The sequence below is a fragment of the Salmo salar genome, chromosome 03 (assembly GCF_965601325.2).
Source record: "Salmo salar chromosome 03, fSalSal1, whole genome shotgun sequence".
NCBI classification, from domain to species: Eukaryota; Metazoa; Chordata; class Actinopteri; order Salmoniformes; family Salmonidae; genus Salmo; species Salmo salar.
Window position 1 is genome coordinate 10,502,141 of NC_138293.1, and position 26,523 is coordinate 10,528,663.

Sequence of the window (26,523 nt, forward strand, 5' to 3'; positions counted from 1 at the left end):
AAGTCAATACTATATTGAAAAGTCAATACTATATTGAAAAGTCAAGTGATTGTATCAAACATTGTCATTGATGAAGATTTTGACACTATTTTAACTGAACAGCGTATCACCTACCTTAAACCCCCCTACCATTTCTTTACTTTACTTATAATGTTTTGGGACACCTGGGACCATCACATGACAAAAACCTCCAGGGCAGCATGACACCATGTCCCAAGAACCTTCAGGGGACCATGTCACAACATCCCAAGAACGTCCTAAAAACGTCCCTGGGACAAACCTGGAACTAGACAAAACCTCCAGGGGACCATGATACGTCCAAAGAATGTCCTAAAACGACAAACCGGGAACTAGACAAAACTTCCAGGGGACCACGACACAACGGCCAAAGAACACCATAAAATTATCCTTGGGGAAGTCCCTGGAACAAACTGGGAACTAGACAAAACCTTGCGCCGTAACCCTGTTGGGTTCACCTTGGGGTCATGATAAGGACTGTACCAAATGCATTCCAAATTGCATCACGCAAAAGGGCATCCCCTTTAATTTGCATACTGTCTGATTAGAACATTTTGTTGGCAGTCGGCAGAACACCACAGGGATACAGTCAGAATCCCCTTTATTCACCAAATTCATTTGCATATACAGGAATTTGACTCATTGCAATGGTGCTGCCACAATAAACAGAATATACAGACAAAAAAACAGAATATACAGACAATAAACAGAATACACAGACAATAAACAGAATATATAAACAGAATATACAGACAATAAACAGAATATATAAACAGAATATACAGACAATAAACAGAATATACAGACACTAAACAGAATATACAGACAATAAACAGAATATACAGACAATAAACAGAATATACAGACAATAAACAGAATATACAGACAATAAACAGAATATACAGACAATAAACAGAATTTACAGACAATAAACAGAATATACAGACAATAAACAGAATACACAGACAATAAACAGAATATACAGACAATAAACAGAATATACAGACAATAAACAGAATATACAGACAATAAACAGAATATACAGACACTAAACAGAATATACAGACAATAAACAGAATATACAGACACTAAACAGAATATACAGACAATAAACAGAATACACAGACAATAAACAGAATATACAGACAATAAACAGAATACACAGACAATAAACAGAATATACAGACAATAAACAGAATATACAGACAATAAACAGAATATACAGACAATAAACAGAATATATAGACACTAAACAGAATATACAGACAATAAACAGAATATACAGACACTAAACAGAATATACAGACAATAAACAGAATATACAGACACTAAACAGAATATACAGACAATAAACAGAATACACAGACAATAAACAGAATATACAGACAATAAACAGAATATACAGACAATAAACAGAATACACAGACAATAAACAGAATACACAGACAATAAACAGAATACACAGACAATAAACAGAATACACAGACAATAAACAGAATATACAGACAATAAACAGAATATACAGACAATAAACAGAATATACAGACACTAAACAGAATATACAGACAATAAACAGAATATACAGACACTAAACAGAATATACAGACAATAAACAGAATACACAGACAATAAACAGAATATACAGACAATAAACAGAATACACAGACAATAAACAGAATATACAGACAATAAACAGAATATACAGACAATAAACAGAATATACAGACAATAAACAGAATATACAGACACTAAACAGAATATACAGACAATAAACAGAATATACAGACAATAAACAGAATACACAGACAATAAACAGAATATACAGACAATAAACAGAATATACAGACAATAAACAGAATATACAGACAATAAACAGAATACACAGACAATAAACAGAATATACAGACAATAAACAGAATATACAGACAATAAACAGAATATATAAACAGAATATACAGACAATAAACAGAATACACAGACAATAAACAGAATATACAGACAATAAACAGAATTTACAGACAATAAACAGAATATACAGACAATAAACAGAATATACAGACAATAAACAGAATATATAAACAGAATATACAGACAATAAACAGAATATATAAACAGAATATACAGACAATAAACAGAATATACAGACAATAAACAGAATATATAAACAGAATATACAGACAATAAACAGAATATATCAACAGAATATACAGACAATAAACAGAATATATAAACAGAATATACAGACAATAAACAGAATATATAAACAGAATATACAGACAATAAACAGAATACACAGACAATAAACAGAATATATAAACAGAATATACAGACAATAAACAGAATATACAGACAATAAACAGAATACACAGACAATAAACAGAATACACAGACAATAAACAGAATATATAAACAGAATATATAAACAGAATATACAGACAATAAACAGAATATACAGACAATAAACAGAATATACAGACAATAAACAGAATACACAGACAATAAACAGAATATATGGACAAACTATATAGACACAGAGTTTAGACAATCCACATACAATATGTACACAATTAACACCAAGCTAGAAACGACAGACTACACTAGACTCACTATAAGCTACATTATTAATTGTGCACGTATAGACGTATAAATAAAGCAACGTACATGATGATGTGCAATAACATTGTATGATCATAGTCTGATTTCAACCATTTTGACCATGAGGTGCTTTCACCGAGATAAATGTTCACTTTTCTCCCCCCTTGACGTATTATCATGGTTGAATTAAGATTTCACGGGTTGAGCTTTTCTTGTCTGTTTCACAATAGCGTCTGCAAACATGTTCCAAAAATAGCTTGGGCACAATCACATATTATTACGCTCTCCCTTTGGGTCTTTAAAAAGATGAAGGGGATATATCAAACTGTGGCATATCAAAAGGCTAATTCTCACATTTTTATAATTTCAGAAGAAAAACGGCAGGCCCTGGCACAATTTAACTCAAGACTGGAGTCGACTGTAGACCCTGGCACCATTTAACTCCAGCCTGGAGCAGAGTGTAGTGCCTGGCACCATTTAACACCAGCCTGGAGCAGAGTGTAGACCCTGGAACCTTTTAACACCAGCCTGGAGCAGAGTGTAGTGCCTGGCACCCTTTAACACCAGCCTGGAGCAGAGTGTAGTGCCTGGTACCCTTTAACACCAGCCTGGAGCAGAGTGTAGTGCCTGGCACCATTTAACACCAGCCTGGAGCAGAGTGTAGACCCTGGAACCTTTTAACACCAGCCTGGAGCAGAGTGTAGTGCCTGGCACCCTTTAACACCAGCCTGGAGCAGAGTGTAGTGCCTGGCACCATTTAACACCAGCCTGGAGCAGAGTGTAGTGCCTGGCACCCTTTAACACCAGCCTGGAGCAGAGTGTAGTGCCTGGCACCCTTTAACACCAGCCTGGAGCAGAGTGTAGTGCCTGGAACCTTTTAACACCAGCCTGGAGCAGAGTGTAGTGCCTGGCACCCTTTAACACCAGCCTGGAGCAGAGTGTAGTGCCTGGCACCCTTTAACACCAGCCTGGAGCAGAGTGTAGTGCCTGGAACCTTTTAACACCAGCCTGGAGCAGAGTGTAGTGCCTGGCACCCTTTAACACCAGCCTGGAGCAGAGTGTAGTGCCTGGCACCCTTTAACACCAGCCTGGAGCAGAGTGTAGTGCCTGGAACCTTTTAACACCAGCCTGGAGCAGAGTGTAGTGCCTGGCACCCTTTAACACCAGCCTGGAGCAGAGTGTAGTGCCTGGCACCCTTTAACACCAGCCTGGAGCAGAGTGTAGACCCTGGAACCTTTTAACACCAGCCTGGAGCAGAGTGTAGTGCCTGGCACCCTTTAACTCCAGCCTGGAGTAGAGTGTAGACCCTGGCACCCTTTAACACCAGCCTGGAGCAGAGTGTAGTGCCTGGCACCCTTTAACACCAGCCTGGAGCAGAGTGTAGTGCCTGGCACCATTTAACACCAGCCTGGAGCAGAGTGTAGTGCCTGGCACCCTTTAACACCAGCCTGGAGCAGAGTGTAGTGCCTGGCACCCTTTAACACCAGCCTGGAGCAGAGTGTAGTGCCTGGAACCTTTTAACACCAGCCTGGAGCAGAGTGTAGTGCCTGGCACCCTTTAACACCAGCCTGGAGCAGAGTGTAGTGCCTGGCACCCTTTAACACCAGCCTGGAGCAGAGTGTAGACCCTGGAACCTTTTAACACCAGCCTGGAGCAGAGTGTAGTGCCTGGCACCCTTTAACTCCAGCCTGGAGTAGAGTGTAGACCCTGGCACCCTTTAACACCAGCCTGGAGCAGAGTGTAGTGCCTGGCACCCTTTAACACCAGCCTGGAGCAGAGTGTAGTGCCTGGCACCATTTAACACCAGCCTGGAGCAGAGTGTAGTGCCTGGCACCCTTTAACACCAGCCTGGAGCAGAGTGTAGTGCCTGGCACCCTTTAACACCAGCCTGGAGCAGAGTGTAGTGCCTGGAACCTTTTAACACCAGCCTGGAGCAGAGTGTAGTGCCTGGCACCCTTTAACACCAGCCTGGAGCAGAGTGTAGTGCCTGGCACCCTTTAACACCAGCCTGGAGCAGAGTGTAGTGCCTGGAACCTTTTAACACCAGCCTGGAGCAGAGTGTAGTGCCTGGCACCCTTTAACACCAGCCTGGAGCAGAGTGTAGTGCCTGGCACCCTTTAACACCAGCCTGGAGCAGAGTGTAGTGCCTGGAACCTTTTAACACCAGCCTGGAGCAGAGTGTAGTGCCTGGCACCTTTTAACACCAGCCTGGAGCAGAGTGTAGTGCCTGGCACCCTTTAACTCCAGCCTGGAGCAGAGTGTAGTGCCTGGCACCCTTTAACACCAGCCTGGAGCAGAGTGTAGTGCCTGGCACCCTTTAACACCAGCCTGGAATAGAGTGTAGTGCCTGGCACCATTTAGTAGAGTGTATGAAAGACGTCCCTGATTGTTGATGCATGGAGAGGCACGTGAAAATGCTCCTAGGCGGTTCCCTGCACCAGATGCGCTAAGTTAAATTATTCACTGTTTAGAGCCTGGAGGCACACGTTTAAAGTCCCATGTATGACACACACGATACAACCAGGTCCCACATCAATCATTTGAACACACTGCAGATGGCAAGAGAGATTCACATGTTGTCTAGATGCACCCTGAAAAAAAAATACCTCACGTCACTGAGCCCATATCAACACAAACAGTTCTTTCAGGTTGATATAAATGCAACAATTATTCCATAGACTTCGATAATCCCACAATAAGAATAATTTTCCGTCCTCCATGCGCTTGATGTTCCTTGGTGGGTGTTATCTTAATGACTTTTCCCTTCAGAGCTAATGTAAGGCTGGCACCATTTAACTCCAGCCTGGAGTCATGAGAACAAAATAAGTACATAATAAAGCTGGTGGGTTTATTTACCCACACTTCCCTGCTGGGTGGTAGAGGATATCAACATGCCGTCTTCGTGCGCTCTCTGCAGATGTTGTAATTTTGTGGAGTATGACTCTCGGAACCTCTTGGGAGACCAGTTCTGCCACCTGCTCTAATCGGAGTAGCAGCTTGGCCCTGAACTAGTTTCCCTTAGGTTTCAATACAAATCCGTGCCCTTTTCAATTCAACTGTTCCTTTTTTTTCTGACACCAATATGCAGCAAATACAGGTGTGAACTGTTATCCCAATAAATATATTTTTCAGAGAATGTAAGAAACAAAGTGATGATCAGATCAAGTTGTCGGGATATCTCAGACTGCTTCCTCAAAACATTGGTGATTAAACATTCATTATATTTTCCCCCGAAACACAGTAGAGTTTAACGTTTTATCTGTTTGTTTTCACCAGTAGAAAAAGCCTAGGGGTGAAGGAGAGTTCTCTAGGCTCAAAAACAATGGATCTAAATTCAAAGTAACATGTACAGTGTAGGTTTTATTTCCCTTCCTTCAAGACATACCCCGGTCCCTCTACATCACCAATGTCTCAAAGCCTACATCATGCAATCACACAGTATAATCCACTATTCATGAGCATTCATGTCAAATTCACTGCAAATCTATTGGGGACAGAGCTCCAAACTGCACATGTTTAAGGAAGTGTTTTACCATTTCGATCCAGAGGGTTCATGTTTAAGGAAGTGTCTTCTCCCAGTTGATTCAGATGGTTCATGTTTAAGGAAGTATTTTCTCCCAGTCGATCCAGATGGTTCATGTTTAAGGTAGTGTTTTCTCCCAGTCGATCCAGATGGTTCATGTTCAAGGAAGTGTATTCTCCCAGTTGATCCAGATGGTCCATGTGCTTGTAGCCAGCCATCACTCTGTCTCCAAGCTGAAGTTATGCAGTGAATTTAAATTCTGCAAACAAGGTCTTAATTCTTAATTTAGATATTAATTAGATTCCTGCAACTTGGCAAAAGTGTGTTATTTCCCCCGACGCTGTTCTCATGGTTGTTATTGGGGCGTTTGCTCGGGATCCGCTAGTTAGAAGAAAATACTTATTTAAAGTGGCACTCCAGTCTCCTTTTCACCTCATTGAACACTTGATGTACTTAACAAAAGGCACATCTCAATAGGTGTCCCAGGTATCCTCATGACATCACGTCCTCCTCTTTTGTTCTCTATTGCGCCTTTATTGTTCCTCAAGCAATGAGGAGGCTGATGACATCACATCTGACAATCAGACCAACTCCTTGAATGCCCTACTCTATATATAACTCTATTTTGCTCAAAACGTTTCTTTTTTTGTTGCCTTTAATGTGTGTACTTTACTATATTTATACTTGGGATATCGCTTTTCAACAGCAAAAGTAACAAAAATTGCTGCAGGACGTCTTTAACAGGGTTAAGAGGAGTTAATTTAGACAAATCGCTCCCAGTGTCTGAATATTTATATTATGTGTGATGCAGAAATCAAGGGCTATAATTTACTTGGGAAAATGACATACTGGAATATTGTTTACATCGCTTTTGGTAGTACCTCTTTGATATTAAACAAATCTGGCGTTAACCCAGTTAGCAATGAGCACTCAGGAGGCCGGCGTCCCTCCAGAGTGGTTGAGCACCGTGCAACAGCTTTTTTGCTCATCAGCCTCATTCACGGTGTGCCCGCGACAGGCCGCTTTGTCAAGCAGTAGCCATGCTCCTGCCGTTCACGTGCCATTTTCCTCAAACAGCCCACCCACCCTTCACCTAACCTTCTCCTGACCGGCGACACTACAGCTGCCAGGCAGAGACAAAACACTTTTTCCAGCGTCAAGCCAGCGCATGCCTACTTGCTATTGTCACTTATATTAATATGTTTATTTATTTGTATTATATAAGATATATTGGATGCCATTTGAGAAAGATTTGTGCAAAAGGACTGTAAATGATTATGTGTGTAATATATCAGATAATGAGGGCCAGTCCTGGTCACGTGGATCCACTGGGGACCACAAATCAAATCCAGTAAAATCCAATGTTATGGTCATGTACTTGCAAGCTTCTCACACAGTGCAATGGTGACAAAAGTGACATAGTCATCAAATAAGTAACATTGGAAATATATAACATACTAATAACAAGACTAATTCAACAAAAGAGGCATGCAGATAAAATAAAATAAGATATAAATGAAAATAAGATTTTTTTTTAAAATTGCCTCTATGGATATAGTATGGCCATTGTTTTCCCATAGTGAGTGGAATAAGGTGCAGTCTGGCTTTCTCATAGAATCATACTGCCAGGGCCTCCCGAGTGGCGCAGCGGTCTAAGGCACTGCATCACAGTGCTAGAGGTGTTACTACAGACCCGGGTTCAATCCTGGGCTGTATCACAACCGGCCGTGATCGGGAATCCCATAGTGTGGCACACAATTGGCCCAGCGTTGTCCGGGTAAGAGGAGGGTTTGGCCGGGAGGGACTTTACTTGGCTCATCACACTCTAGCGACTCCTTGTGGCGGACCGGGTACCTGCAGGCCGTCTGGTGAACGGTGTTTCCCCCGATAACATTGATGCGGCTGGCTTCTGGGTTAAGCGGGCGGTTGTTAAGAAGCGCGGTTTGGGGGGCCATATTTTGGAGGACTCATGACTTGACCTTCGCCCGTTGGGGAGTTGCAGCGATGAGGCTGACATTTTTTTATAATTTAAAGAAATCTGCCAGTTCTCAGTTTAGGGAAAGTGGATTAAACTGAATGGAATTCTATGTCAGATGCAGTGTGTCATGTGACAGTGTTGTAGAGACATTTTGTCAGGATGCTTTAAAGGTAGGCTCAGCAAAATGACGTTGCCACGAGCAGCACCGGAGATATTGAGATGAGCGAGATGCAACAATTTCACAATGTCACACACAGTATCTGTACATGTGCACGGATTCGGGGTCAAAACAGAGGAGAAGTTGAGCCTCGCCCGTCACCGCTCTTAGTGGTTATGGAAATTGACCCACTATGCTATTTACTTTCTGCATCTACGTCATATCACTGAGTTACCTTTAAGTTTAACCTGATACTCTGTGTTGTCATGATTAGTGTCGAGATCCGCTGTAGTGTTTGTCTTTCATTATGACAACACAACGTCAACGTTAACGTATAGATGAGAAAGGTAAATGTGCAATAACTGAATTCCAGGGCTGTTACTAACGACCTGTCAGTTGAGTAGAGATTTGAATAGGAAGTGAGAGTGCCTTTTCAAAGAGCACAGAGCAGAATAGGAGAAGAAAAGACTGTTCTGTTGTTGAAACATGTTCAAACCTTACATAACCAACCCAAATATTTCCGTTTTTGAAAGAATTTCACATTACAGCGCCACAGGGTATTTCACTTCGTTTTAGAAAAACACATAGCATGTTTTTTTGTGAGTTTCAAGAAACACAAATAGAAGGCTGAGTCACCTTCCCTCCATTATTCCCTCTATCCTGTTTACATGCCTTTTAGATAAATGCTCTCTTTCTTTCTCTCTCTCTCTCATCTTTCCCTAGTGCAATCCCATTGTCGGACATGGATTCGTGCTAGACAACTACAAGTGCCAATGCCGGAGAGGCTTCTACCATCCTAGCAGAGTGGCACTCAACGGCTTTACAAGTAGGTTTGCTGTTTCCCTGCCCAGCAACAAGTGGCATCTTTCTCCTCCCCTCTGATTTCAATCACTTTTTTTATATATATATATATTTTTTTTAATTAAGGGGTAGATCAGCTTAAATATTGAAGATAGATTGGCTTCCATCAATGTAATTGTCTACATCATTTCCAATCCCCCATCTATTTAAAAAAAAATATATATATATATATAGTATCAGTCAAAAGTTTGGACTCACCTACTCATTCCAGGGTTTTTTTCTTCATTTTTAATATTTTCTACATTGTAGAATAATAGTGAAGACTTCATAACTACGAAATAACACATGAGGTAGTCACCTGGAATGCATTTCAATTAACAGGTGTGCCTTGTTGAAAGTTAATTTGTGGAATTTCTTTCCTTCTTAGTGCGTTTGAGCCAATCAGTTGTTGTGAAAAGGTAGGGGTGGTATACAGAAGATAGCTCTATTTGGTAAAAGACCAAGTCCATATTATGCCAAGAACAGCTCAAATATGCAAAGAGAAACAACAGTCCATCATTACTTTAAGGTGTGAAGGTCAGTCAATACAGAACATTTCAAGAACTTTGAAAGTTTATTCAAGTGCAGTCGCAAAAAACATCAAGCGCTATGATGAAATTGGCTCTCATGAGGACCACCACAGGAAAGGAAGACCCAGAGTTAGCTCTGCTGCAGAGGATAAGTTCATTAGAGTTACCAGCCTCAGAAATTGCATCACAGAGTTCAAGTAACAGACACATGGTTGAATTGCTGCAGAGAAACCACTACTAAAGGACACCAATAATACTAAGAGTCTTGCTTGGGCCAAGAAACACAAGCAATGGACATTAGACCGGTGGAAATCTGTCCTTTGGTCTGATGAGTCCGAATTTGAGATTTTTGGTTCCAACCGCCTTTGTGAGATGCAGAGTAAGTGAACGGATGATCTCCGCATGTGTGGTTCCCAACATGAAACATGGAGGAGGTGTGATGGCGTGGGTGTGCTTTGCTGGTAACACTGTCAGTGATTTATTTAGAATTCAAGGCACACTTAACCAGTATGGCTACCACAGCATTCTGCAGCGATACGCCATCCTATCTGTTTTAGTGGGACCAACATTTGTTTTTCAACAGGACAATGACCCAACACACCTCCAGGCTGTGTAAGGGCTATTTTACCAAGAAGGAGAGTGATGAAGTGCTTCATCAGATGACCTGGCCTCCACAATCACCCGACCTCAACCCAGTTTAGATGGTTTGGAATGAGTTGGACCGCAGAGTGAAGGAAAATTTGCTTAACATGTTCTCAGCATATGTGGGGACTCCTTCAAGACTGTTGGTACCAAGCATTCCAGGTTAAGCTGGTTGATAGAATGCCAAGTGTGCAAAGCAGTCATCAAGGCAAAGGGTGGCTACTTTGAGGAATCTAAAATCTAAAATATATTTTTATTTGTTTAAAACTATTTTGGTTACTACATGATTCTATATGCGTTGTTTCATAGTTTTGATGTCTTCACTATTATTCTACAATGTAGAAAATAGTAAAAATAAAGAAAAACCCTTGAATGAATAGGTGTGTCCAAACTTTTGACTGGTACTGTATATAACATATATATTTTTAAACGTATTTTCCTTTATTATTTTCCCGTAATTGGAGTAAACTAAGGAACAACAACAGTTAGGCTTCTACTTCCAGCTTATACATTTTACGGACACAGTATATTTTACATTTATTGGCCATATTGGCCATGCCTGTCCTGTGTTTGAGCTGAACATCAAGGGGCATCTGTTTTCATTGATATTGGTTTGGCATCATGGGTAATGTTTTCATATAGTTTTGATAAGTGCGTATAACATGAAAGGAGTTTTTATTTTCGATACCTCTGTACAATTACCTTGGATGAATACACAGCACAGGCTTAGGTTAGCACCAGGGCATGAGGAGGAAGTTATTAGTGTGTATACAGTCCTTTTCGTAACGTCTTTTTTGATGCCACCCCTGGTGTTTCCACTGTCTTATTGGAATGCAATGGGAGGCTTGAAGGTAGCATCGAGGAGAGAAAGTAATCTTCAAAAGCCCACAACCACATCATTAAAAAATATTCAAATGCTTCTCCTTGGCTTAGATTGGATTGTAGGAGCGATACTCATTTCCACTTCTGAATTGACCTGCCACTGTTATTCCTCACAACCCGATTTAATTTATTGTTGTTTCCTAGCAACAAACAAAGCAATAAAGATATAAAGCATTAAGTAAAAACAGGTGCTAAGAGGGTCACATCTTCCGAGTCATGGCAAACTCTATGAAATTAGATGCTGATAAAAAGTCAATGAATTTCCTTTCATATTTATTTGATTAGTCATTGATTATTTTCCTCATGAGAGGGTGTCCATCCATTAATTGGTTAATAAACTCTTACAGAACTTTGTGTGTATATGTGGACGGTCAAATGTCCAGTTTCTCGGACATCGCAAAAGGAGTTCCACAAGGCTCCATTTTAGGGCCTGTTTTGTTCACCATTTATTTATGAAATTGGCAAAGCTGTGGAAAACCATGTACAGTACTTTATCTACAGTTGAAGTCGGAATTTTACATTTCACTTAGGTTGGAGTCATTAAAACTCATTTTTCAACCACTCCACAAATTTCTTGTTAACAAACTATAGTTTTGGCAAGTCGGTTAGGACTTTGTGCATGACACAAGTAATTTTTCCAACAATTGTTTACAGACATATTATTTCACTTATAATTCACTGTATCCCAATTCCAGTGGGTCAGAAGTTTACATACACTAAGTTGACTGTGCCTTTAAACAGCTTGGAAAATTCCAGAAAATGATGTCATGGCTTTAGAAGCTTCTGATAGGCTAATTGACATCATTTGAGTCAATTGGAGGTGTACCTGTGAATGTATTTCAAGGCCTACTTTCAAACGTAGTGCCTCTTTGCTTGACATCATGGGAAAATCTAAAGAAATCAGCCAAGACCTCATAAAAACAATTGTAGACCTCCACAAGTCTGGTTCATCCTTGGGAGCAATTTCCAAACGCCTGAATGTACCACGTTCATCTGTACAAACAATAGTACGCAAGTATAAACACCAGGGGACCACGCTGCCGTCATACCGCTCAGGAAGGAGATGCATTCTGTCTCCTAGAGATGAACGTACTTTGGTGCGAAAAGTGCAAATCAAACCCAGAACAACAGCAAAGGACCTTGTGAAGATGCTGGAGGAAACAGGTACAAAAGTATCTATATCCACAGTAAAACGAGTCCTATATTGACATAACCTGAAAGGTCGCTCCGCAAGGAAGAAGCCACTGCTCCAAAACCTCCATAAAAAAGCCAGACTACGGTTTGCAACTGCACATGGGGACAAAGATCGTACTTTTTGGAGAAATGTCCTCTGGTCTGATGAAACTGTTTGGCCATAATGACCATCATTATGTTTGGAGGGAAAAGGGTGAGGCTTGCTAGCCAAAGAATACCATCCCAACCGTGAAGCACAGGGGTGGCAGCATCATGTTGTGGGGGTGCTTTGCTGCAGGAGGGACTGGTGCACTTCACAAAATAGATAGCATTATGAGGAAGGAAAATTATGTGGATATATTGAAGCAATATCTCATGGGTCTTCCAAATGGACAATGACCCCAAGCATACTTCCAAAGTTGTGGCAAAATGGCTTAAGAGCAACAAAATCAAGGTATTGGAGTGGATATCACAAAGCCCTGACCTCAGTCCTATAGAAAATGTATGGGCAGAACTGCAAATGCACACCTTGCTGGCTAGGGGAGTAGAACACCTGGTTAGGAGAGGTGCTGGCTAGTGGAGCAGAACACCTATTTAGGAGAGGTGCTGGCTAGTGGAGTAGAACACCTGGTTAGGAGAGGTGCTGGCTAGTGGAGTAGAACACCTATTTAGGAGAGGTGCTGGCTAGTGGAGTAGAACACCTGAAAAAGAAAAGGAGAGCCACACACTTTAGGAGCTCAGATGTAATAATTTAATAACAGTTTGTCTGTTTGGACAGACAAACTGTCTTCATCAGGGTATAACGATGTATTTGGTACCATTCCACTGATTCCGCTCCAGCCATTACCACAAGCCCGTCCTCCCCAATTAAGGTGCCACCAACCTCCTGTGACTGCATTGTCTTCTCAGTCTGCTCTGGTTCACTGTGTTCTTAACAGACGCTATGCCTTCGGGGATTTATGTGTGTTTGTTTGCAAATACTCTGCAGCACTTTACTTCACTAAATCCAAACACTGTTTTACCGTGACTGAGTGTTTTGTGGTTTGTTCGCTCATTGTGCTGTGTACATTAAGCTTTCACCTGTCGGGTTTATTCCTAGGGGAGTGGAGAACACTGAGTCCAGGTCATTCACCTGTAGGGTTTATTCCTAGGGGAGTGGAGAACACTGAGTCCACGTCATTCACCTGTCGGGTTTATTCCTAGGGGAGTGGAGAACACTGAGTCCAGGTCATTCACCTGTAGGGTTTATTCCTAGGGGAGTGGAGAACACTGAGTCCACGTCATTCACCTGTAGGGTTTATTCTTAGGGGAGTGGAGAGCACTGAGTCCACGTCATTCACCTGTAGGGTTTATTCTTAGGGGAGTGGAGAGCACTGAGTCCACGTCATTCACCTGTAGGGTTTATTCTTAGGGGAGTGGAGAGCACTGAGTCCACGTCATTCACCTGTCGGGTTTATTCTTAGGGGAGTGGAGAACACTGAGTCCACGTCATTCACCTGTCGGGTTTATTCTTAGGGGAGTGGAGAACACTGAGTCCACGTCATTCACCTGTAGGGTTTATTCTTAGGGGAGTGGAGAACACTGAGTCCACGTCATTCACCTGTAGGGTTTATTCTTAGGGGAATGGAGAGCACTGAGTCCACGTCATTTGGTGTTGTTAAAGACAGGGAACAAATTGTTTAAGCCTGCAGGTATGATGCATTATGATGCCGGTATAATGCATTATCATGCAGGTATAATGTATTATCAAATCAAAGTTTATCAAATCAAAGTTAATTTGTCACGTGTACCGAATTCTTTTCTTTTTTTCACCTTTATTTAACCAGGTAAGCTTGTTGAGAACAAGTTCTCATTTACAACTGCGACCTGGCCAAGATAAAGCAAAGCAGTGCGACAGAAACAACAACACAGAGTTACACATGGAATAAACAAGCATACAGTCAATAACAAAATAGAAAAAAAGAAAGTCTATATACAGTGTGTGCAAATGGCATGAGGAGGTAAGGAAATTAATAGGCCATAGTAGCAAGGTAATTACAATTTAGCAGAATAACACTGGAGTGATAGATGAGCAGATGATGATGAGCAGATGATGGTGTGTAAGTAGTGATACTGGTGTGCAAAAGAGCAGCAAAGTAAATAAAAACAATATGGGGATGAGGTAGGTCGATTGGGTGGGCTATTACAGATGGACTATGTACAGCTGCAGCGATCGGTTAGCTGCTCAGATAGCTTATGTTTAAAGTTGGTGAGGGAAATGTAAGTCACATGTACAACAGGCTCAATCAGGGACATGTTGAAAATGTCAGTGAAGACACCTGCCAGTTGGTCAGCACATGCCCGGAGCACACGTCCTGGTAATCCGTCTGTTCCCGCAGCCTTGTGAATGTTGACCTGTTTAAAGGTCTTACTCACGTTGGCTATGGAGAGCGTGATCACACAGTCGTCCGGAACAGCTGATGCTCTCATGCATGCCTCAGTGTTGCTTGTCTCGAAGTGAGCATAGAAGTGATTTAGCTCATCTGGTACGCTCGTGTCACTGAGCAGCTTGCGGCTGTGCTTTCCTTTGTAGTCTGTAATAGTTTGCAAGCCCTGCCACATAAGACGAGCGTCGGAGCCAGTGTAGTATGATTCAATCTTAGCCCTGTATTGATACTTTGCCTGTTTGATGGTTCGTCGGAGGGCATAGCAGGATTTCTTATAAGCTTCCGGGTTAGAGTCCCGCACCTTGAAAGCGGCAGCTCTACCCTTTAGCTCAGTGCAAATGTTGCCTGTAATCCATGGCTTCTGGTTGGGGTATGTACGTACAGTAACTGTGGGGACGACGTCCTCGATGCACTTATTGATAAAGCCAGTGACTGATGTGCTGTACTCCTCAATGCCATCGGAAGAATCCCGGAACATGTTCCAGTTTGTGATAGCAAAACAGTCCTGTAGTTTAGCATCTGCTTCATCTGACCACTTTTTTTTTGACTGAGTCACTTTTTTTTGGACCGAGTCACTGGTGCTTCCTGCTTTAACTTTTGCTTGTAAGCAGGACTCAAGAGGATAGAATTGTGGTCGGATTTACCAAATGGAGGGCGAGGGAGAGCTTTATACGCGTCTCTGTGTGTGGAATACAGGTGATCTAGAATTTTTTTCCTTCTGGTTGTACATTTAACATGTTGATAGAAATTAGGTAGACCTGATTTAAGTTTCCCTGCATTAAAGTCTCCGGCCACTAGGAGCGCCGCCTCTGGGGCTGCCTCTGGCTGAGTGGTTTCCTGTTTGCTTATTTCTTTATACAGCTGACTGAGTGCGGTCTTAGTGCCAGCATCCGTCTGTGGTGGTAAACAAACAGCCACGAAAAGTATAGCTGAAAACTCTCTAGGCAAATAGTGTAGTCTGTATTTTATCACAAGATACTCTACTTCAGGCGAGGAAAATCTAGAGACTTCCTTAGATTTCGTGCTCCAGCTGTTGTTTACAAATAAGCACAGACAGCCCCCCCCCCCTCGTCTTACCGGAGTGTGCTGTTATATCTTGCCGGTGCAGCGTATATCCCACTAGCTGAATATCCACGTCGTCATTCCGCCACGATTCCGTGAAACATAAGATGTTACAGTTTCTGATGTCCCGTTGGTGGGATATTCGTGATTGTACCTCGTGTAATTTATTGTCCAATGATTGCACATTGGAGAGTAATATTGACGGTAACGGCAGCTTTCCCACTCGCCTTCTGCGGATCCTTACGAGGCACCCCACTCTGTGTCCTCTGTACCTGCGTCTCTTCCTCTTGCAAATAACTGGGATGTTGGCCTTATCGGGTGTTTGGGTGCGTCCTGCTTGTTGAAGAAAAAAATCTTAGTCAAGTCCGACTTTTTTTGCCGTAAGATACGGTTGCAGAAACATTATGTACAAAATAAGTTACTAATAACGTGAAAAAACCCCCACAAAATAGCAGAATTTGTTGGACGCCTGTAAAACTGCTGCCATTTCTTCCGCCGCCATTTATTATGATGCAGGATTAATGCATTATGATGCAGGATTAATACATTATGATGCAGGATTAATACATTATGATGCAGGTATAATGCATTATGATGCAGGTATAATGCATTATAATGCAGGATTAAGGCATTATGATGCAGGTATAATACATTATGATGCAGATGTAATGTATTATGATGCAGGATTAAGGCATTATGATGCAGGTATAATACATTATGATGCAGGATTAATACATTATGATGCAGGTATAATACATTATGATGCAGATGTAATGTATTATGATGCAGATGTAGCTACTTAGTTGTCTTTGTCATAGCTTGATAATTGTTAGCTAGCCAGCCATCGAGGTTAGCTAGCCAGCTATTTCCGTCCCCCGCGACGCCATTTTTCCTAACCCAGCCAACTATTACCGACGAGCAGCATTGTTGAAACTAAATACACTACAAGGAACGTCTTGATTAGTGTTATGTTAGCTAGCTAGCTACAAAGTTGCTTTGTATCATGACAAGGTGTAGTACTGAAACTACCGAGGTTACCTAGCCAGCTACACGTTCAAAGTCAACAACGCAGCCACTGCTAGCTAGCCTACTCCACCAGCCAGCAGTACTGTATCATTTTAGTCAATAAGATTTTTGCAACGTAAGCTTAACTTCCAGGACATTCGAGACGTGTAGTCCACTTGTCATTCCAATCTCCTTTGCATTAGCGTAGCCTCTTCTGTAGCTTGTCTACTATGTGTCTGTCTATCCCTGTTCTCTCTCCTCTGCACAGGCCATACAAACGCTCCACACCGCGTGGCCGCTGCCACTCTAACCTGGTGGTCCCAGCGCGCACGATCCACGTGGAGTTCCAGGTCTCCGGCAGCCTCTGGAACTGCCGGTCTGCGGCCAACAAGGCTGAGTTCATCTCAGCCTATGCTACCCTCCAGTCCCTAGACTTCCTGGCGCTGACGGAAACATGGATTACCACAGATAACACTGCTACTCCTACTGCTCTCTCCTCGTCTGACTACGTGTTCTCGCATACCCCTAGAGCATCGAGCCAGCGGGGTGGTGGCACTGGAATCCTCATCTCTCCCAAGTGGACATTCTCTCTTTCTCCCCTGACCCATCTGTCTATCTCCTCATTTGAATTCCATGCTGTCACAGTTACCAGCCCTTTCAAGCTTAACATCCTTATCATTTATCGCCCTCCAGGTTCCCTTGGAGAGTTCATCAATGAGCTTGACGCCTTGATAAGTTCCTTTCCTGAGGATGGCTCACCTCTCACAGTTCTGGGTGACTTTAACCTCCCCACGTCTACCTTCGACTCATTCCTCTCTGCCTCCTTCTTTCCACTCCTCTCCTCTTTCGACCTCACCCTCTCACCTTCCCCCCCTACTCACAAGGCAGGCAATACGCTTGACCTCATCTTTACTAGATGCTGTTCTTCCACTAATCTCATTGCAACTCCCCTCCAAGTCTCCGACCACTACCTTGTATCCTTTTCCCTCTCGCTCTCATCCAACACTTCTCACTCTGCCCCTACTCGGATGGTATTGCGCCGTCCCAACCTTCGCTCTCTCTCTCCCGCTACTCTCTCCTCTTCCATCCTATCATCTCTTCCCTCTGCTCAAACCTTCTCCAACCTATCTCCTGATTCTGCCTCCTCAACCCTCCTCTCCTCCCTCTCTGCATCCTTTGATTTCCTCTGTCCCCTATCCTCCAGGCCGGCTCGGTCCTCCCCTCCTGCTCCGTGGCTCGATGACTCACTGCGAGCTCACAGAACAGGGCTCCGGGCAGCCGAGCGGAAATGGAGGAAAACTCGCCTCCCTGCGGACCTGGCATCCTTTCACTCCCTCCTCTCTACATTTTCCTCTTCTGTCTCTGCTGCTAAAGCCACTTTCTACCACTCTAAACTCCAAGCATCTGCCTCTAACCCTAGGAAGCTCTTTGCTACCTTCTCCTCCCTCCTGAATCCTCCTCCCCCTCCTCCCCCCCTCCTCCCTCTCTGCGGATGACTTCGTCAACCATTTTGAAAAGAAGGTTGACGACATCCGATCCTCGTTTGCTAAGTCAAACGACACTGCTGGTCCTGCTCACACTGCCCTACCCTGTGCTTTGACCTCTTTCTCCCCTCTCTCTCCAGATGAAATCTCGCGTCTTGTGACGGCCGGCCGCCCAACAACCTGCCCACTTGACCCTATCCCCTCCTCTCTTCTCCAGACCATTTCCGGAGACCTTCTCCCCTACCTCACCTCGCTCATCAACTCATCCTTGACCGCTGGCTACGTCCCTTCCGTCTTCAAGAGAGCGAGAGTTGCACCCCTTCTGAAAAAACCTACACTCGATCCCTCCGATGTCAACAACTACAGACCAGTATCCCTTCTTTCCTTTCTCTCCAAAACTCTTGAACGCGCCGTCCTTGGCCAGCTCTCTTGCTATCTCTCTCAGAATGACCTTCTTGATCCTAATCAGTCAGGTTTCAAGACTGGGCATTCAACTGAGACTGCTCTTCTCTGTGTCACGGAGGCTCTCCGCACTGCTAAAGCTAACTCTCTCTCCTCTGCTCTCATCCTTCTAGACCTATCTGCTGCCTTTGATACCGTGAACCATCAGATCCTCCTCTCCACCCTCTCCGAGCTGGGCATCTCCGGCGCCGCCCACGCTTGGATTGCGTCCTACCTGACAGGTCGCTCCTACCAGGTGGCGTGGCGAGAATCTGTCTCCGCACCACGTGCTCTCACCACTGGTGTCCCCCAGGGCTCTGTTCTTGGCCCACTCCTATTCTCGCTATACACCAAGTCACTTGGCTCTGTCATATCCTCACATGGTCTCTCATATCATTGCTATGCAGATGACACACAATTAATCTTCTCCTTTCCCCCTTCTGACAACCAGGTGGCGAATCGCATCTCTGCATGTCTGGCAGACATATCAGTGTGGATGACGGATCACCACCTCAAGCTGAACCTCGGCAAGACGGAGCTGCTCTTCCTCCCGGGGAAGGACTGCCCGTTCCATGATCTCGCCATCACGGTTGACAACTCCCTTGTGTCCTCCTCCCAGAGTGCTAAGAGCCTTGGCGTGACCCTGGACAACACCCTGTCGTTCTCCACCAACATCAAGGCGGTGACCCGATCCTGTAGGTTCATGCTCTACAACATTCGCAGAGTACGACCCTGCCTCACACAGGAAGCGGCGCAGGTCCTAATCCAGGCACTTGTCATCTCCCGTCTGGATTATTGCAACTCGCTGTTGGCTGGGCTCCCTGCCTGTGCCATTAAACCCCTACAACTCATCCAGAACGCCGCAGCCCGTCTGGTGTTCAACCTTCCCAAGTTCTCTCACGTCACCCCGCTCCTCCGCTCTCTCCACTGGCTTCCAGTCGAAGCTCGCATCCGCTACAAGACCATGGTGCTTGCCTACGGAGCTGTGAGGGGAACAGCACCTCCGTACCTTCAGGCTCTGATCAGGCCCTACACCCAAACAAGGGCACTCCGTTCATCCACCTCTGGCCTGCTCGCCTCCCTACCTCTGAGGAAGCACAGTTCCCGCTCAGCCCAGTCAAAACTGTTCGCTGCTCTGGCACCCCAATGGTGGAACAAGCTCCCTCACGACGCCAGGACAGCGGAGTCAATCACCACCTTCCGGAGACACCTGAAACCCCACCTCTTCAAGGAATACCTGGGATAGGATAAAGTAATCCTTCTAACCCCCCCCTTAAAAGATTTAGATGCACTATTGTAAAGTGGTTGTTCCACTGGATATTATAAGGTGAATGCACCAATTTGTAAGTCGCTCTGGATAAGAGCGTCTGCTAAATGACTTAAATGTAAATGTAATGCAGGATTAATGCATTATGATGCAGGTATAATGCATTATGATGCAGGTATAATGCATTATGATGCAGGTATAATGCATTATGATGCAGGTATAATGCATTATGATGCAGATGTAATGTATTATGATGCAGATGTAATGTATTATGATGCAGGATTAATGCATTATGATGCAGGTATAATGCATTATGATGCAGGTATAATGCATTATGATGCAGGATTAATGCATTATGATGCAGGTATAATGCATTATGATGCAGGTATAATGCATTATGATGCAGGATTAATGCATTATGATGCAGGTATAATACATTATGATGGATATGTAATGTATTATGACGCAGGATTAATGCATTATGATGCAGGTATAATGCATTATGATGCAGGATTAATACATTATGATGCAGGTATAATACATTATGATGCAGATGTAATGTATTATGATGCAGGATTAATGCATTATGATGCAGGTATAATGTATTATGATTCAGTTATAATGCGTTGTAAGACTTGTCATGTGCGAGCCCCTTATATCTCATATTAGTCATTACTAAATTACTAACTTTTCTGCACTATGATGTCTAATTGAAACATGTTTGTTTTTGCATTTAAGCCTGAGTTTTGGATTTTTTCCTATCTTTCGACAGTGTGCGGGTCTCCAGTATTCTCATTTTGATACCTACGCACCTGGAACCGGCACCTTTATTTAAGCTTTTATAAGACATTATAAAGGCTTAAATCTTACATGCTTATAACAAGATATAAATAATAGTACCTTTAGGACAGGCTTTAAGTAAAGTGTTTTGTAAACAGGTTTTGCTTCAGAGTGCCCCACTCAACACGACCCTGGTGCTTCTTCAAACATGACTCAGAACAACAAATTGCGCAAAGACACATAACCCACTGAGAAGACAAATAAACCACTGAGAAGACACATAACCCACTGAGAAGACACATAACCCACTGAGAAGACAAATAACCCACTAAAAAGACACATAACCTACTGAGTAGACACATCACCCACTGTCTGCTAGAGCTCCACCACTTCATGAGGCTGTCTGCCAGAGCTCTACCACTTCATGAGGCTGTCTGCCAGAGCTCTACCACTTCATGAGGCTGTCTGCCAGAGCTCTACCACTTCATGAGGCTGTCTGCCAGAGCTCTACCACTTCATGGGGCTGTCTGCTAGAGCTCTACCACTTCATGAGGCTGTCTGCCAGAGCTCTACCACTTCATGAGGCTGTCTGCTAGAGCTCTACCACTTCATGAGGCTGTCTGCCAGAGCTCTACCACTTCATGAGGCTGTCTGCCAGAGCTCTACCACTTCATGAGGCTGTTTGCCTGAGCTCTACCACTTCATGAGGCTGTCTGCCAGAGCTCTACCACTTCATGAGGCTGTCTGCCAGAGCTCTACCACTTCATGAGGCTGTCTGCCAGAGCTCGACCACTTCACAAGGGTCTGCTTTAGGGCTCTGGTCAACAGTAGTGCACTATGAATTATGTACTGTGTAGGGAATACGGTAACATTTGAGACGTATAGAGTATGTGCATATTGGGACCAGTGGAGTAATTACAGGCTTGTTAGACACTTTTTACTGAGGGGATGAATAACATCTGTGTGCCTGTGATACTAAGTATTACATAGCTCACAATAACTCAACACATCTAGCTACAGCCCTATAGTGGACCACAATAACTCAACACATCTAGCTACAGCCCTATAGTGGACCACAATAACTCAACACATCTAGCTACAGCCCTATAGTGGACCACAATAACTCAACACATCTAGCTACAGCCCTATAGTGGACCACAATAACTCAACACATCTAGCTACAGCCCTATAGTGGACCACAATAACTCAACACATCTAGCTACAGCCCTATAGTGGACCACAATAACTCAACACATCTAGCTACAGCCCTATAGTGGACCACAATAACTCAACACATCTAGCTACAGCCCTATAGTGGACCACAATAACTCAACACATCTAGCTACAGCCCTATAGTGGACCACAATAACTCAACACATCTAGCTACAGCCCTATAGTGGACCACAATAACTCAACACATCTAGCTACAGCCCTATAGTGGACCACAATAACTCAACACATCTAGTAGCTACAGCCCTATAGTGGACCACAATAACTCAACACATCTAGCTACAGCCCTATAGTGGACCACAATAACTCAACACATCTAGCTACAGCCCTATAGTGGACCACAATAACTCAACACATCTAGCTACAGCCCTATAGTGGACCACAATAACTCAACACATCTAGCTACAGCCCTATAGTGGACCACAATAACTCAACACATCTAGCTACAGCCCTATAGTGGACCACAATAACTCAACACATCTAGTAGCTACAGCCCTATAGTGGACCACAATAACTCAACACATTTAGTAGCTACAGCCCTATAGTGGACCACAATAACTCAACACATCTAGCTACAGCCCTATAGTGGACCACAATAACTCAACACATCTAGCTACAGCCCTATAGTGGACCACAATAACTCAACACATCTAGTAGCTACAGCCCTATAGTGGACCACAATAACTCAACACATCTAGTAGCTACAGCCCTATAGTGGACCACAATAACTCAACACATCTAGCTACAGCCCTATAGTGGACCACAATAACTCAACACATCTAGCTACAGCCCTATAGTGGACCACAATAACTCAACACATCTAGTAGCTACAGCCCTATAGTGGACCACAATAACTCAACACATCTAGCTACAGCCCTATAGTGGACCACAATAATTCAACACTTCTAGTAGCTACAGAGCTAGTGGACCTAGCCTGTACTGTAGCTTTTGCTACCCGCACGTCGGCATTTTCTGAAGTTTTATGACAATGTGTTGTGAAACGTTTGCACCCTGACACCCTGCTAATTGCCAATCCATCTGCCGCCACATGGCCAATTTCCAAAATGCTGTTCTAAACATCTTGGCTGGAATGTTTCACTGTAGATCAAATGGAAGGCTGGTTGTTACCAGCTGTTTACATTGACAGTTTGTTTATTTCGGTCTTTATTACCATTTACTTCAGCAACAGCTACTCTTACTGGGCTCAGTACAAATTATACACAGAAACAACAAAATTAAGACAAATAGTATTTTTTGGTACATTGTAATTGCCTCCCCACTGATATCACGACACGTCATCCTCTATCTTCTCTGTGTTCCTTCCGTCTGTTCTTTCCCGGGAAAGAGAGCAGTGGTCACGCTCACGGCGAGGACCCCTTGGAGGGGTCCAGTAGGTGTCTGCCATGCCGTGAGGGCTGCCCCTACTGCCGGGATGACACGCCCTGCCTGGCTCAGGAGGACGGAGCCCTCCGGCTTTCCGTAGCCTCCTTCCAGGGCCTCTGTATGCTGCTGGACTTAGTGGCCATGGTGCTGGTCTACCACTTCCGCAGGAACAAGGTAAGGGCTCATTGGGAGAGGCAGGGGTCAGGGGTTAGGGGTCAAGCAGGTCATTATAGGGGAACTACATCCAGATTTTGGAGTGTAATGTCCCTTTAAAGCTAAACATACCTGTAAATTGTGTTCCAAAATATGAGCTAACTGTCTGTACTTGTGGTGTGAAACTGACTAGTCATGTTGTTTCCTATAAGAATCTTCCAGAAATACAGTTCAGAGGAAATGTCCCCCGAGGAGTGTGAATTTACATATTTACATAAAAGACATTACCTTCTAGGCAATAATGAGTAATTACATTTGTTCCAGAAATGTCCCACCGTCCTCTCTTGTTTTCACTAACGTCATTGGTAGCAGAGCAGCTCAACTAAGAGACCATCTTGGTAATTCATAGTCATCGTGTTGTGACATTGAGTCAAATTCTTTCAATTGCTGACAATTTCACTCAGTAGATAATATGATTGTGTAGATATCATCCTAATAACTCTGTGTTTGATCGATGCTATGTTCTCTCTCTCTCTCTCTCTCTCTCTCTCTCTCTCTCTCTCTCTCTCTCTCTCGTAGAGGATCCGAGCGTCTGGTCTCATCCTCCTGGAGGCCATCTTGTTTGGAGCCTTGCTTCTTTACTTTCCCGTAAGTCTCCAGACGCATGTGTGTGTTTCTGTGTCTGTGCATGTGTGCATGCATTTGTGTTTGTCTGTCTGTCTGCCTGTATGCCTCTCTGTCCGTCATCCATCTGTCCCTCAATTGCTTGTGGCAACTCTTCCAAATTGATATATCACAGCTATTTATTAAAAACGGACCCATCAACAATCCACAGAAATTCTGGACGACAACACAGCTGGTATGTGTGAGTAATGCTTCCAAGTGTGTGGTACAGTCCAACCTGGAGCACCACAGAGTTGGAACAGATGGGGGGGGGGGGGGGGGGGGCTTATAGCCAACATTACATGGCATTCTTATGGAGCTACAGGGATTTCAAATTTACTCACTTCAAGTACCTCCAATGGCACCCAACATCAATACACACAGAAAGAAAGAGGGAAAACAAAGCCATAGAAATCAACCACTCAGGAGGGACTATTTAGGACGAGGTTGGGTGATCTAAAGTGATCTGTAGAGATTGGGCTTTTCCTCTGAGTAGAGTTGGAACAATGTCACTGTAGATTGGGTTTTTCCTCTGAGTCAAGAGTTGGAACAATGTCACTGTAGAGATTGGGCTTTTCCTCTGAGTCAAGAGTTGGAACAATGTCATTGTAGATTGGGCTTTTCCTCTGAGTCAAGAGTTGGAACAATGTCTTAAAACATTACATAGTAACAACTTGACATGGTAACAACGTTACATAGTAACAACATTACATGGTAACAACGTTCCATGGTAACAATGTTACATAGTAACAATGTAACGTAGGAACAACGTTACATAGTAACAACATTAAATAGTAATAACATTACATGGTAACAACATGACATAGTAACAATATCACATAGTAACAACATTACATAGTAACAACATGACATAGTAACAATATCACATAGTAACAACATTACATAGTAACAACATGACATGGTAACAACAATACATGGTAACATCGTTCTATGGTAACAGTGTTACATAGTAACAATGTAACGTAGGAACAATGTTACATAGTAACAACATTACATGGCAACAACGTTACATAGTAACAACATTACATAGTAACAACATGACATAGTAGAAATGTTACATAGTAACAACATTACATGGTAACAATGTTACATGGTAACAATGTTACATGATGGTAACAGCATTACATGGTACCAACGTTACATAGTAACAATGTTACATAGTAATAACATTACATAGTAATAACATTACATAGTAACACCATTACATGATAATAACATTACATAGTAACAACATTACATAGTAATAACAGTACATGGTACCAATGTTACATAGTAACAACATTACATGGTAACAATGTTATATAGTAGCAACATTACATAGTAACAACATTACATGGTGACAACGTAACATAATAACAACATTACATGGGAACAATGTTATGCTCTGGGAGAACTCACCATGTTTTTTACTGTATGTCATTTAGGTGCATTACACACAAATGGGTAAGTAAACCTAAGCCTATCAACTATGGTTTGGGTGCCATCATACTGTTGAGATATATACTTTTAGACCAGGGGTGGCCAACTATTTTAGACCAGGGGTGGCCAGCTCTTTTAGACCAGGGGTGTCCAGCTCTTTTAGACCAGGGGTGGCCAACTATTTTAGACCAGGGGTGGCCAGCTCTTTTAGACCAGGGGTGTCCAGCTCTTTTAGACCAGGGTTGGCCAGCTCTTTTAGACCAGGGGTGGCCAGTTCTTTTAGACCAGGGTTCCAACACTCTTTTAGTCCTGTGTGGCTCAGTTGGTAGAGCATGGTGTTTGCAACGCCAGGGTTGTGGGTTCAATTCCCATGGGGGACCAGTACAGGAAAAAAATGTATGAAATGTATGCATTCACTACTGTAAGTCGCTCTGGATAAGAGCGTCTGCTAAAATGTAAATGTAGACCAGGGGTGACCAGCTCTTTCAGACCAGGGTTCCAACACTCTTTTAGACCAGGGGTGACCAGCTCTTTTAGACCAGGGGTGGCCAGCTCTTTTAGACCAGGGGTGGCCAGTTATTTTAGACCAGGGTGACCAGCTCTTTTAGACCAGGGGTGGCCAGTTATTTTAGACCAGGGTGACCAGCTCTTTTAGACCAGGGGTGGCCAGTTCTTTTAGACCAGGGGTGGCCAGCTCTTTTAGACCAGGGGTGGCCAGCTCTTTTAGACCAGGGGTGGCCAGCTCTTTTAGACCAGGGGTGACCAGCTCTTTTAGACCAGGGGTGACCAGCTCTTTTAGACCAGGGTGGTCAGTTCTTTTAGACCAGGGTTCCAACACTTTTTTAGTCCTC

The 26,523-nt window shown here is 43.3% G+C and overlaps 1 protein-coding gene across 1 annotated transcript in view; it reads left to right on the top strand.

Annotated features, from left to right (window-relative positions):
* The window catches only part of LOC106598107 (metabotropic glycine receptor), a 114,020-nt gene that overhangs the window by 39,370 nt on the left and 48,127 nt on the right, over positions 1-26,523 (top strand). The window contains exons 3-5 of the mRNA XM_014189180.3: positions 8,995-9,097; positions 23,379-23,590; positions 24,149-24,217. Coding sequence (XP_014044655.1) covers positions 8,995-9,097; positions 23,379-23,590; positions 24,149-24,217 — 384 coding nt within the window. The remainder of the gene's footprint in view (positions 1-8,994; positions 9,098-23,378; positions 23,591-24,148; positions 24,218-26,523) is intronic.